This window comes from Periplaneta americana, chromosome 1 (assembly GCF_040183065.1).
Source record: "Periplaneta americana isolate PAMFEO1 chromosome 1, P.americana_PAMFEO1_priV1, whole genome shotgun sequence".
NCBI classification, from domain to species: domain Eukaryota; kingdom Metazoa; phylum Arthropoda; class Insecta; order Blattodea; family Blattidae; genus Periplaneta; species Periplaneta americana.
In genome coordinates this window covers 167,501,389-167,516,850 of record NC_091117.1, presented here as the reverse complement: position 1 = coordinate 167,516,850, position 15,462 = coordinate 167,501,389, and the positions used below count along the sequence as shown (strand labels likewise).

Genomic DNA, 15,462 nt, shown 5'->3' with positions numbered 1-15,462 from the left:
TTCTAGAGCCCACCATCACTCGGATGATTTACTTGGGCATGTTACAAAACTGAATGGAGACAGCAATGATTTCATCTCTCAGGAAGATGGATCACCCTGTCACTATCACAATGTGCGAGAGTATCTTGATCAAAATTTGCCACAGAGATGGATCGGACGCACAGAACGAGAAAATGACGCGTTAATGAAGTGGCCACCACGATCACCGGATTTAACTCCGTGTGAATTTTTCTTGTGGGGGTTTGTGAAGGATATTGTCTATGTGCCTCCACTTACATCTGATCTCCAGGAACTTCGCCACCGGATTACAGCTGCTGTGGCTCTGATCAACCATAACATGCTGGAGTGTGTATGGGGCGAAATGGATTATCGCATGGATGTATGCCGTATTAGCAAAGGAGGACACAATGAGCATCTGTGAGGTATGTAACAGAACTTGGAGAGTTCCTCTTCATTCTAGTGTAAAGTAATTTGTTATTCGTTGTGTAGTTTAGCAGTTATGAATATTTTTTATGTTTCACGGATTTATGAATAGCCCTGTATTTATAATGTTATGCAATAGTGCAGAACGAGAAAAAAAAGTAGTTTTACACATAAAACTTATTACTTATTAAAAAGCACTTACAATTAGAATTCTTCAATAAATTATATTTCAAATTATGTACAAAATTTCAAATAATTATTTGGGACAGAACTTCAAATTTCGATTTTTTCCCCCAAAACTTGACCTCTGTTCTCATGCAATTTCCTGGGTTCATTCATTCAGAACCCATTCATAATTCTCTGCCCAAGTGCAGGTCCTTCACTGCAAACCCAGCATTCTCCAATCTTTCCTATCTTCTGCCTTTCTCTTATTCTGTGCATATGAACCATATATCTTAATGTTGTATATCATCAGAAATCTTCTTCTGCCCCGAACTTTTCTCCCATTCACCATTCCTTCCAGTGTATCCTTCAGTAGGTAATTGTAGCTTAGTCAATTGTCAGAAGACAGGTCTGAACTTCACAAGTGATAGCAACAAGGCACCACTCATGAGGCAACTTGGCCAGGAAATAATGGTATATGGGCTTAGCCAGTGACCCAGCTAATTTATTTTCCTCTTCCCGATCACTTTCAGCATCAGTCTTTCTTCATCCACTCTTTTCAGCAAAGCTTCATTTCTTATTCTGTCTGTACACTTCACACGTTTCTTTCTTCTCCATATCCACATTTCAAATGCTTTTAGTAGAGTCTCTTCACTTCGTTGTAATGTCTATGTTTCTGCCCCATACAATGCCACACTTCACACAAAGCACTTCATTAGTATCTTCCTTAGTTCTTTTTCCAGAGGTCCGCAGAAGATTCCGCACACCACTTTCTTGGGAATTTGGTTCTAGAAAGGATTGAAAGAAGAACACTATGATGGTTTGGACATCTAAAAATGATGGATCAACAACACTGGCCTAAAAGGATATTTGATTGGTCACCAAATGGAAGAGGAGTGCGGGGTAAGCCAAGAAAAATATGGTATTGGAACACCAGAGAGGTCATCAGTGCTATGGGACTTCAAGAAGAAGATATCTTGGACTGAATGAGGTGGCGATTAGGAGTGGGAAGATGGCACTAGCTGCATAATCCCAGACACTACTACTGCTTTAAATAATTAAAATATGATATTATGGTGCAAGGATAACTCCTTTAACATATTTCTTAATTGTTATTGTATGCACATAATTAAAATACGAACATTTGGTTCAGGGAACATCCGTTTTTGATGCAAGGATAATTCGTTTAACAGTTTTCTAAATTAGTCTTAAAATACATCCCTTAATATATCACTTCAAACTAATGTCAATATAGAGTGGATTGTGTATGAATATAATTACTGTGTTGGCCTCACTGTGCATCATTGTTTACGTAAATAAAAACAAATGAAAATGAACATGGTACATAAATATTATTTTAAAAACACAGGAAACAAATATGGGTAAATGATGAGCACAGGAACATCATTTCGTGACACTTCGTAGAGAGACTCAGCTCCAGTGAGCTCAACAATAAAATATTAATTTTTACTCCCTATGTATTGTATTTTTGATCCAGGGAAAAGACTCGTCTTTTACGAAAAAACTCGTAAATATGCGATTATGTTCTGTGGACAAAAAGAAATTGAAATGTATAAAATTAGTATTTTGTGTGGACCAAATAAAGTTTAAGTAGACCTATACATTACAGTGGCTTACTCAAATACGTAATCTATACTAATAATTAAGGTAATACAATATTTCGACAGTATATCTAATTTTCTGTGCGTAGCTATTGATCTGTTTTAATCCTGTCTTAAAGCTCATTTGTATACACAAAGTCCTCGATTCACTCAGGAGTTACATTAATGGCATATAGCCAATGTCCATCTAGTGAAACTACACTTTTCAAATCGGTTAAGTAGGTTCTGAGATTATCTCACACAAACATCTCTTTATATAGAGTGGCTCACTGAACTCTTTCACCTCCGACAGCATGTGAAATATTTCAGATATACAAAAACTTACAATTACAATTTAAATTACATCAAAGGAGACTTCTGATACATGTAATGTATTTTTTGTACATGAAATAATTTTCAAGATATTAGAGTCAACTTATCTTTTTTTTAATGGAAACCAACAATGTTGTATTGCAAATGTTGCATTAGCACTGTCTGATAACAACTAACTACTTTACAGACTGAATATCACCGGTAAGAGTAAAAATAAACAATGTCTGATGCACTCTTCCTTATGTCTAGTTCATAATGTTCACGTAATTGAAGATTGAACACATCCACAGTACTGTACACTACTCAATACAACCCTTATTTCTTCAGTTCTGTACTGGATAATTGAACGATAAGACATCGGTAAGAAATCTGATTGCACACCGGAGATTTTGTGTTTTGTTTTTTGAGAATAATTGTTTGTTTTTTATTGTACACTAATTTTATGTGTCAGCTTCACCATGTGCAATATATTTCCTTAGTATTAAAATGTACAGTACACTGTGATTGTGATTTAATTAACGCTCAACTCTAACCAGGATTTTCCTCCCTCTTTTCGATCCTTGGTCAGACATTGTCTATGTTTACTCTTACTGGTGATATTAAAACAGTCAGTAAAGTAGCCAGTTGTTATTAGGCAAAGCTAACACATCATTTGCAATACAAAACATAGTTGGTTCCTATTTAAAAATAGAAAGTCGAGTCAAATAACTTGAAAACTATTTCATGTACAAAAAATACATTACATATATCAGATGTCCTCTTCGATGTAATTTAACTTGTAATTGTCGGTTTGTGTATATCTGAAATATTTCACACACTATCGGAGGTAAAAGAGTTAAGTTGGCCACCCTGTATATTATTATTAATAAACATTTATATATGCCTATTATAGAGTACTTATATATATAGTGTTAAATGAATATCTTCCGTTTGTTATGCAAGCCGCCTTAAAATATAAATACAAAGTCATTTCTTTTCACTTCATCATATTAGTCTGATTGAGGCAGCACCGACAAAATACACTGTTATTTTAATATATATATATATATATATATATATATATAATTTTTGTAATGTAACATTTCTCTAAAAAAATCAATAATGAGCGAGATATTTCGATTTATTGCTTTTAGGCCCCCTTATAATCCCTCTTTTAAAGAAAGTATTTTGAATGTCATATAGTCTAAAATCTAAGTGGGAACTAACTTAAGTCTATCTTACATACTAATTTTCAAAGAAATCAGTTCAGTCATCATCGCGTGAAAGGTAACAACATACTCGTACAGACAAACAGAAATACAAACAAAAATTTCAAAAATGCTATTTTCGGTGTCAGGATAATTATATCATACATGTTAACACCAATTATTTTTGGAAAATAAAACATTACCAGAAAAATTTTGGTTACAGTTTTATTATTAGTATAGATGTGCATTATTTAACACAGGTCACAGTCAACTACAGACTAATGTCTACCACATAAGAAGATTTTCCAGCAACTGAAAGCTATCGTGCCAAGAAGAAAGACAACGATAAAATTTAATTTCCAACCATTAATACTGAGCAGTATTGTCAGACAGAGCAATCTAGAACAAGAGACTCGGAATGCTGACAAGAGGCATTACACTTTTGCACGAAAATCTACGACCCCACTCAGCCAATGTCACAAGGAATCTGTTGCTTCAGTTTGGATTGGAGATCTTTGACCATCCAACCTACAGCCCCAACCTCGCGCCAAGTATCTTTCCATCTCTTCTGTGTCATGAAGTGCTTCCTGACAGGAAAATTTTCCCATAACACTGAGGTACAGACAGCAGTCACTTCATGGCTCCAAACTCCTATGACACGGGCATACAAATGTTGGTGTAAAGATACGATAAATGCCTAAATAACGGTGGTGACAGTGTTGAGAAGTTGCCAGTGAATCTATGTAAATAGTGCAATAAATATTTCTTCCTTATTGATGTTTTAGTTTTCTTTATCGACCATTGGAACTTACTTCCTGGATGAACATCGTATGAAGTTAATAAGGCAATATGAGAAACAAATGAGAATTCTGATCGTTTGTTAGGTAGAAGAACAATTACCACACTTGGCCGGACTGAATGGAAATGAATTGTGTCGCTGCTGTGCTGAGTTGTAAACAAATCACTGCTCAGAAAGAATTAATAAAACTGAAATGTTACTCAGAGAGAAGCAACAATTCAATCTCGATTCAATTAAACCTGCAACAAGACCAGAAACAATCCCTGCAATCCAAAACTGCTTTCTCTCTCTTTTAGATGGAATTTTCCCAATTCTTATAGTGTGCAAGAGTTAAAATTTTTCTAATTCTTGTACTCTGAAAGAGTTGAATTCCAATTCTGATGTTGTTATTGTTGTTGTTGTTATTTTCTAATGCCAGGCATTTGACAATAAAGTCATTTGATCTCTTGCACTCCAATATTTTTCAAAGATATTATTATGACCAGCCACTGAAGCACAGATTTTGAGGTGTTCCGAATCCATTTCTTGGTTTGAGTTGCACAATGGACAGTTAGGGGACTGATCTATTCAAATTCTATGCAGGTGTTTGGCCAAACAATCATGGCCTATTGCCAATCTAAATGCAGCTACAGACGATTTTCGTGGTAAATCGGGAATTAACTGTGGATTTTGATGCAGGGAGTTTCATTTTTTCCCAGGAATTGTGTTATCAAATTTTGTTTGTTGAAGTCTAAGTATGTAGATTTAATAAATCTTTTCACAGAGTAATATGTAGATTTAGTAACAGGTCTGTAAGTAGCAGTGCCGCCCTTCTGATGTATGAGGCATCTAAAAAGCAAAATTCTTCACATCCAATGAAAATGAGGGTATAAATGGCAGAGTCAATTTTAATTTGAAGATAAAATGGCAAGACCTCTTATTCAGCAAATTATTTCACGCATCACTTTTAAACCAAGAAACTCAGCTTCACTTTCCTTCTAAAGGAGGCTAACCTACTGTCCTCAAAACTCCACAGCATTCAGTCAAACTTGAACCCGCAAAGCTAGGTTTTGATGATGAGCATGATAATCACTAACCACCTCCAATAAAAACCACAAATCAATCATATTTGGTCTTTCCATGAATACTGTTATGTAATTTTTTACGTAGGCAAAATGAGACAACATTAAGCATGTGATTCATTCATCCAATTTACACCAAGTGTAAGCTATAAAAATATATTTTCCCATCTAAATATAATCATGCAAAGTCATGGTTAAAGCTCATGAATATGTCAGAAAGAAATAACGAAATGAATTTTCCTTATTACTTTCAAGAACAAATGCGACTGCATGTCCAAGACAACTTCTTATCACTACATAGAAAGGTCAACTGGTTCGCTATCAGTAAAGGAAACCCGTAATGGAAAGTTCCCTTGCCAGTGAATGACAGTAATCCTGCAATTATTTCTACCTATTCAGTGAGGTGCAGACAGAGGGGAAAAAATATACTGATAATATTGTTCAGCAGCAAATTAGGTAAAAAGAAATTATAACATGTGTAAACTCTTAATTATTACTGTCAACATAGCGTGTGCATGAGTCTATTATACAACATTTTTTATGCATTGTGTAAATCTCTTAAGATCCTAAGTAGATCTATATTACAAGATTCATAACACAACATATAAAAAGGTGTGAAAGCATATTTATTTTAACATAGTTCCTACATTGTGTTCAAAAAGTGACTACTGGTACTTTATTTAATGGATTGTTGAGATAAATACTAGTATGAATTCAATTCAGAAATACACTCAAGTTCAAATAATCAGCTTTGTATTACCAAAGGAATATAATTTTACATAAGTTTTCAGGAACTTGGCCATCCAGAGAATCATAATGACTAAATTACAAAAAATATAATGCTGTAAACCTTCCACATAATGAAAAAGCTACACGCACTAAAACCATTGTGTACAGTAAACTGGATACACAGACAGTGGCAGCAGCTTTTGCTTTTTACGAAAAATTTAATGGAACATTAAAATTGTTTTGCTGTACAATCATCATACTCTGGTGTATCTTCATTGTAGCTGAAATGTGCCACTTTTTTAACTTTCTGATTATTATATACCGTAATTCGTTTTTAAAAGAAACACGTCATCTCTGCTAGTACATTTCCTTCTGAACACATACTACGTAGCAGCAGCAATAGCAGTAGTAGCAATAGTGGTAGTAGTAACAGCAGCAGCAGCAGCAGCAGCAGCAGCAGCAGCAGTAGTAGTAGTAGTAGTAGTAGTAGTAGTAGTAGTAGTAGTAGTAGTAGTAGTAGTAGTAGTTGCCAACTGTGGGGGTGCTTTGCATTTTGAGCACCCCCAAAATTACTGGGGGTGTTGAGCACCCATATTATTTATACACAGAATTTTCTAATTGGTGGTTTGAATGATGACAAGGGACTCATTTTATGGAGATGACTTGGACAAGGAGAGTCTACTTTTACGCAGAGATATGTATTAGATATTGCAAGATCAAAACTGCACCACATCACAGATTTTCAAACTGTTTTTGACCCCTTTCACAAAGAAGCTTTTTTTTCGTGACATGCTACCAGAACTTAAGTTCATGAGACTAGTTCTTACAATAGACTACAAGTGTCTACCTCTACTGCTGAGCTATCATTCTCCTCTCTCCATAGACTTAAATCCTACACTAGGTCTACCATGGGTCAATAGCAATTGAATGATGTCATTCATTCTCACTGGGAAGCTCTGGATTTAGATTTGGATTAAATAGCAAATGAGTTCATCACGAGAAATGAAATTCGCAGGCAGATATATGCTATGAAAACGTAATTCGCAAAAGGACCACCCTTCTGTGGTACAACATGTTAAGATTTTATTAATCTTCTTGAAAAATGGTAGTGTTGTTAATAATGAAATAATTATTGATTAAACAAACTATGAATAGAGTGTTTATGTTTACCAATTAACAATGTCGTTTGTTGTTATGGAGAAGATCTTTCGACAGTTTCAACATAAATTATATTAAAAACGTGAATGTAGTTTACCTTTTCTGAGTGAGTACCCCCAATAAATTTTACAAGTTGGTGCCTATGGCAGTAGTAGTAGTAACAGTAGGCTTAGTAGTAAACAACAAAAAATCAGTATTACAGACTATTTTATAGCACACTATTACAAACAAACTAGGTAGATACTTTAATAAATAAATCAGATATTTTATAGTACATTTATCTAAATGACCTATCTTTATAATGAATATTGCCTACTTTCCAGATCAGAACATCAATACATTAAAGTCGAATATCTATTATAAATGTAAGTCTAGCCAATGACATATCGAATTACATTCCATTCTCAATTGAAAATAAAGTCATACACAAACTTCAGTTCATAAAATTCATCCCTATAATCATAACAGCAACTGGATTTATTAGCAACAAACATACGAGATGGGGAAACATAAAAATTAGATCTTGATCCCAAAGAAATTATCTTGGAACAAAGAACTTATTTGAAGCCAATTGAAAATGCGTACGCCATATTGTAAGGAACCAAAATAAAGTAGCCATGGTGATAAGCAGGGCTAGAATTTACATGTAAGTTAAAAATGTTCAAAATACAGCAAAAGCCCGATATAGCAGGGGGAGCTACTTTCAGCATTATAGCTGAACTGCAATATATCTTAAGTAATTATAGTCCATGTGTTAAGGAAATGACAAGTCACATGGAGATGGGTAAAGCCGGTAATTCTTCTTCTTCTTCTTCTTCTTCTTCTTCTTCTTCTTCCCTTCAAGTATTAGGCCATATGGCCTGTTACGAAAGCTGGTAATTTAATACACTATAACTCTATACATGAATTTAAATAATGTAACACATATTGTAATATAAACTAGACACTCACTAGTTATGCAGCTTATTCCATAAAACGTGTTATTGTATTGTTTTTAGCAATAGTTCATTTCTCTGTTGCACTATTTATAAACGCTCATGGTTTAACACTGACTTAAAGAAGTCCGTAAGTTTTGTTTGGCAGACTAACTCACTGCATTTCTTCTCTGTATATTATTTTATATTAGCAAGATAGAGGAGACGATCATTGTTTGGTTCACTTTGCCTTTCCAACCAAGACATATTATTTACATGAGATATCACTTCAGTAACACTTGGAATATTGTCTTTTTCTTCTACAACATTTTCATCACTGCCATCTTCGTCATTTTTTTTTTAATTTTCACCACCATTTTCATTCCATATAACATATCCATTGGTTGGCAGCAGTGGTGGCAGCATCAGCAGTAGTAGTAGTAGTATTAGTAGTAGTTTGTTTAGTCAACTGTCCAAAGACAGGTCTGAACCTCACAAGTGATACCAACAAGACATCACTTATGAGGCAACAAAGCCAGGAGATAATGATGTAGAGTGGCCAGTCCCTTTTTTCCCCTCCATTGCATACATCACCGATTACCTACATTTACACTAATCAGACTTCAGATGCATGCAAACAATTATTCTTCCTCTGACAGATATACATATCAGCCATAACCTCAATCAGAGGAATAATAATAATAATAATAATAATAATAATAATAATAATAATATTAATAATAATAATAATAATAACAGTGGCGCAGACAGAATTTGGTTCTTGGGGGGAAGGTGATTTATAAGAAAAAGCCTTAAAGAAAATTATAATAATTTTGAGATTTTTTTTTCTGAAATTGATGAGTTCAGACAGGTAATTTATGGGAAACTTTATAAAATACTTTCTCTTGTTCCTTCTTCCATTGATGAAGCATTATAACATGTGTCATGGTATTATTTTTCAGAATATTGATATGATTATGGATAGTAGGCATATAAAATGCTAAAAATAACAAAATGGAGATCTAAGAATGATTTGTATGTTATATGTAGGGATCGGATTTTTAGGTTTTGAGAAGTCCATTTTTGGTTATTGGAATATGTGAAATAGGTTTTTTTGTCCATACTGTGAAAGGAGTTGCAAAATTTCTCTGATTGTAAAAAAATGTACACTTACAGTCAATTTTAAATAACATAACTTTTCTCTCAGTGATAAAGAGGGAATCATTTCCAACCCACTGTCTTAATAAGTGAGATTTCACTTGTTTTGGCATAGCTTAACAAAACACAAAATATAAAAATTCAATGTTAACGCCAGAAACACCAGAATAAGACAGACTCACAGAGATCTCAGAAAGGTTCACAGCTAATAGCCGCACATGCAAGATCAGACTTATATCAGAGAATATGCCTGAAAACTTAACGAATTTCAACAATGCGACTTTTTCGCAGATCATTCATCTCAAGAGAAAGTTCAGTCACTTCATACTCTTCTACTGGCATACCATATCTGCGATCAGTAGAAATTCCAAAATACTTACAGTCCCGATCAATGCCCTTGAGAGGGTGAAGCCTCTGAAGGACGGTCCGCTATGCAAAGAAAGACAGAATTCCCTGTTAACCATTTTATCCAAAACAACAAAAAACTGAGGGGTTAAAGACCGCAGATTGGGTCGCTTTCTCCTGTGCAGAAGAAAATAAAAATCATAAGATGTAGTCTATTGAAACTTCTAAATATATTTATATAAAACGCAGTAAATGTGTAAAAATACATATTTATTAATTATGTTTTTTTTTTTTTAAGTCCAATTTAGGTTTTTTTAGGTTCATCAGAATTTACATATAAGATTTTTATGATCATAATTCGGAAAGTTATCTGAGAAATTATGAGTTTAGAAGTAAAGAAAAACAAATAGGTAAAAACCTATAAATCTGGTTCCTAGCTATATGTAACAAAAAAGTTAATACCACATTGGTGGAAAGGCTATAGTTCTCTCAGAAAAAAATGTCCCCCCCCCCCAAATGTTTAACAACCTCTTATTTGGTAACTATTGCAAGTAGGATCGTGATTTTTGTCCATATCGATAGAAAATCTAATAAATAATAATTTATCCTTCTGGCATATTTCAATAGCGTGAATGGTTTTCTTGTAATGTTGTTTGAAAACCACTAATTTAAAGCCAATGATCAACGTGCCCAGCTTGCAAAATTGTAGTGAGAAAGGAGATGGGAGGTAGTTCAATAAGACAGACAGACCTGAGTTCGTTGAACTCTTACATCTCTATTACGAGAAGAAAGAGCCATGTGTTAGCAGTGATGTTGTCAGACTGCTGAAATTTCCAACTTAATTTTCTAATTAACCGTGCATTTAATCACAAAACGTAATATAGGTTTTCTATTCATTTAAGTGTATTCTATCGTCCCTTTCAATCTGCAGGATTATTTCACTTCCATCCTGTATCTAATTTACTTGCAGGTAAATTTTTTAAATTTAAATTTATGTAAATCATTTCTTGTTGCCATTTAAATGTTACTGTTTAACATTCTTTATTCTTTGTTTTAGAACACCTAGTTGAGAAAGTTTAACTATTAAATTTTGTGAATACTGGTACCAATTGTGACCATCAAATAAAATAAAAATCTTCATTTTATTAAGATTCTCTCCTAACTAGGCCTACATAAAAAAATCTCAGCATTATTTTGTGCGTAGTTGTTCAGCATAATTACCCAGCTGTAATTAATATAAATAGGTTTATAGTTATGTAAACATTTTTAACTTGGAGACTGGACTTGTTTCTAAAATAAAAATAGATAAAAAGGACGTGGACTCACCCTTATGCAGCACTGCATGCTGCAAACGTGTTTCTCATGAATGCACTTCTAATAAATTCGTCACAAATATTTTAAGAAAAATCATAAGAATCCAGGACTCCAATGTGATTAATGCCATGACTAACCCAATATACTGTACTATTACTATTTCATTTCAGTAATAATAATTGCATTTTTGTTTATTTGCAGCATTTTATTCAGATATGGAATTCAGTTTTAAAATAATCTTACTCTTCGCAATGGCTGTAGGAGACAGCATAAATGAAGATGCCGAGTACTGGATGAATGAAGGAGAGAAACAACTGAATGAAATCCTACAGCAACAAAAATCAGAGCTGGCACGAAGTGTAATAATTTTTGTTGGGGATGGAATGGGAATGTCAACTATAACATCTGCCAGAATTTACAAAGGCCAAAAAAATGGAGATTCAGGTGAAAGTGGACACCTATGCTTTGAAAAATTTCCAACTGTTGGGCTTTCAAAAACATTTGCAGTAGACAAGCAAGTGACAGATTCTGCAGCTTCGGCCACAGCTATGTTCACTGGTGTCAAAACTAATTTTCAAATACTGGGATTAGATGCCAAAGCTACTTACAATAAATGTGACAAATCTGTTAATGACAGAAGTAAAATTTCCTCTATAATGGCTTGGGCACAAGACGCTGGTAAAGACACGGGGTTTGTGACAACAACTAGAGTGACTCATGCTACTCCTGCAGGATTATATGCACACACTAACAACAGAAATTGGGAATGTGATAGCCAAATTCCACTCACTTTTAAGAAATGTGTAAAAGACATTGCTTTGCAGCTAGTTGAAGATGATCCAGGTAGAAATTTTAAAGTAATTCTCGGTGGTGGGGCAAGCCAATTTGGTGTGCCTGACACAAAAGGACGAATACAATGCAACCGGACAGATGGAAGAAATCTTGCTGAAGAATGGAAGAGGGAGAAAAATAATAGCATATTTGTATTAACAAAACAACAGCTCTTAAATATAGATCTGGTGAAAACAGAATATTTACTCGGTCTATTTAGTTCTGATCATATTTTATATGCTGGAGAAAGACAAAACCAATCTACAAACCAACCTTCTCTTGCTGACATGACTATCCAAGCTATTAACATTCTCATGAAAAATCCAAATGGTTTTGTTCTTATGGTTGAAGGAGGGAGAATTGATCATGCTCACCACGAGAATTATGCCATGCTTGCCCTAGAAGAGACGTTGGAATTTGAAGAAGCTATTGCAGCGGCTATATCAATGACAGATAAAAAACATACACTCATTATTGTTACTGCTGATCATTCTCATTCTATTACTCTCAATGGATATCCCAAACGTGGCAATGATATTCTGGGCACAAGTAATAATGAAAAAGCAGTATATGAGACATTAACTTATGCAAATGGTCCAGGATATATGTATCACAGATTAAATAATTCTGATTCAAATATATGGAGAGATTTGAATAATTCAGGTTCGGAAAGAAAAAATATTTACTATCGTCATTTTTCTCCTATTTACCTTTCTTCTGAGTCACACGGTGGAGAAGATGTACCAGTTTATGCACATGGGCCATCATCACAGTTGTTTTCCAGTGTTTATTATAATAATTATATAGCTCATGCCATAAGCCGTGCTACATGTATTGGCCCTCATGCTGCAGCTTGCAAAGATAAAGTTGTTTCATCTGCAGTAAAAAATAGTTACAGTACATTCTTTCTCATCTGTGTAATTTACGTCTGTGTTGAAGCACTAAGAATATCTAACAAGTTATAAGTTACATATAATGTTTTACCAGCTTCATTTACTGAAAATGAACCAGAATATTAAACTTTGCTGACTTAAATTATGAAGTGAGGTTGATTACCAAGACAACCATAAAGCATAAAAAGCACAATGTCATACTGGACCAATGGTTGGTACCAGTACCACATATCACACACTTGATACACTTAAAGGTATTGTAAACTATCATAGGCCTGAAAAACGCAGATTTTGAAATCACAATAAAGCATAATTTAAAAAAATAAAGCATAAAGCACAATCCGCAAAAAATAAGACTATAGTCATTCTTGTTCTTAGTCGAAAGTATAAAACAATGATAATTGTTAGCTATTATTTAAATTTTATTTAAGTTTCCAGAGTCATTACATTGAAAAATCTAAGAAGAATACAAGGGTGGCGTCAACAAAGTAGCATAATTTGAACGTTTGCCAACGACAATGAATAGCTCTGTTTGCTGCTATAACTTACTAACTACTGTAAGTTTATTCAGTCAGCTCCTGTCTCCTCTAATCTGAACATAAAAATTTCAATATTAATTTTATTGTCCACGCAAACTAAAGAATTCGGGAGTTTCTTCTCGACCAATTCAGTGTTGATCATTATTTTGCTGCCAATGTTCTCATATTATTAATTTTGACAAGATGTCTATGGTGCCAGGACATGTTCAAAGTGCTAAGCATTACACAAGAAAACATGGATATAACGAAACTAACCAGGATACTCCAGCAACTAGTAAAGGAAGAAAATGATCAGATAGTGGAAACCATGACAACCTGGCAGAAAAGAATGAAGAAAAAGGTAAAAGTGGTTGGAATACCTCTTCATGTTTCGAAACTGGATAGCAACATTAACTAATGTTAAACCGTTCCATATGAAACAATTATAAGGAAAAATCTGGTCGCTTGTTGAGAAGACAATTTAAATGATTCATTCATTCATAGTTTTCTGCCCAAGGACAGGTCTTTTACTGCAAACTCAGCATTCTCCAATCTTTCCTATTTTCCATCTTCCTCTTAGTCTCTGCATACAATCCATATATCTTAGGTAATGTTGTCTATCATTTGATATCTTCTGCCCCGAAATTTTTTCCTGTCTACCATTCCTTCCATTTAAATGATAGTCGATCAAACGTAGAAGGCAAAGATGTGTATGTGGCAGTGAACAAATAAGTGATGCAAAATATCATAAACTAGTGAGTATCCTTATGGTGCTTCTTGGTGAACCTGGTGATTAAAATTAATATAGTTAAATGGTGCAATGCAGATGTAATCATAGAAACTATTTTTGATGCTATGGGAAGGGTTAGGGCTCATAGAAATAAAGTGGTTGCCTTAATATCTGACAGTGCTCCTTACATGAGAGCTGTTGCTGTGTGTTTGTAGCAAACTTCTACATTCAACGTGTTGCGTGCATATTCTTCACCTTTGTGCCGAAGAAATTAGATTCGAATTTAAATTTGCTGACCAATTGGTAACAGGTGTGAAGTTGAGCTAGGAGATAAAAACTGATAGACTGTTTAACGGTAAAGAATTCAGCTCCTAATTTATCTCAAATTCTGTTATCAATTGCTGGGGCATTTGGCTGTAAGCTGAAAAATATAGCAACTGTAGGACAGTAAAATGCAGGATCATCGAGGAAGATGGTGAAAGTAGTGGTTTTAGCGAATCTGAAGAAATGAGTTGAAGACCATGAGTGTCTCATGGAACAGTTTCAGTCAACTGCTACACTTGCTGCTGGTCTTGTTAACAGATTACAGTTCTAGAATCTGACGACATGGCTTCAACTCGGGTGTGGCTATGTTGCTACTTCAATGCAATCTAACAATTATTTTTAAGCATGTTCTTATGTCTTCATGTAACATAAGTGATTACAGTATGACTTATTTGTCACATTCGTGTTGTGTTAAGCATTTATTTGTAAATGACAATAAAAATGAATCTGGTATTCAGTTTATTATAACAAAATATTTCATTGCATTCCATAGAAGAGATGTTAGAAATAAAAACTGTTGCAAGGACGACACCTAACTTGAATATATACAAACTGTAAAATATAAAACTATTATTTAAATGATAATTATTTTAACACTATTCTTAAGTGTTTAAAGAAATTTCAATCTCAAAGATCTCTGAAATTAATTTTGTTCTTTTGTACTTCTTACTCCAGGCAGTTAGTAGTACAGTAAGGTTCACTTTTCCAACCTGTTGGCAAATTACAATCTGATGACGAGTTGCCACAGGCTTATACAAAGATCTGATGTCAGTAGTGTCTATAAAATGCTGACATGTGCATAAACTTAGCCAAGTCTAATGAACTAATTTCGTCTATGAAACATCTCACAGACTGAATACTATTTGCTAAAGCGAACATCAGACTCATAAAAAAAGATGTAGTAAATTATGTATTAATAATTATTATGTTAATATATTTATACAGATAACTACGTTTTTTCCTAAGAAATTCACAATTTATA

The 15,462-nt window shown here is 34.0% G+C and overlaps 1 protein-coding gene across 1 annotated transcript; it reads left to right on the top strand.

The window, feature by feature from the left end:
- The first annotated feature begins 5,894 nt into the window (after window positions 1-5,894).
- LOC138703643 (alkaline phosphatase 4-like) lies at window positions 5,895-14,025 on the top strand. The gene is made up of 2 exons (XM_069831704.1): window positions 5,895-6,022; window positions 11,386-14,025. The coding sequence occupies exon 2, from the start codon at window positions 11,400-11,402 to the stop codon at window positions 12,978-12,980; it is 1,581 nt and encodes a 526-aa protein (XP_069687805.1). The 5' UTR covers window positions 5,895-6,022; window positions 11,386-11,399; the 3' UTR covers window positions 12,981-14,025.
- The last annotated feature ends 1,437 nt before the right edge of the window (window positions 14,026-15,462 follow it).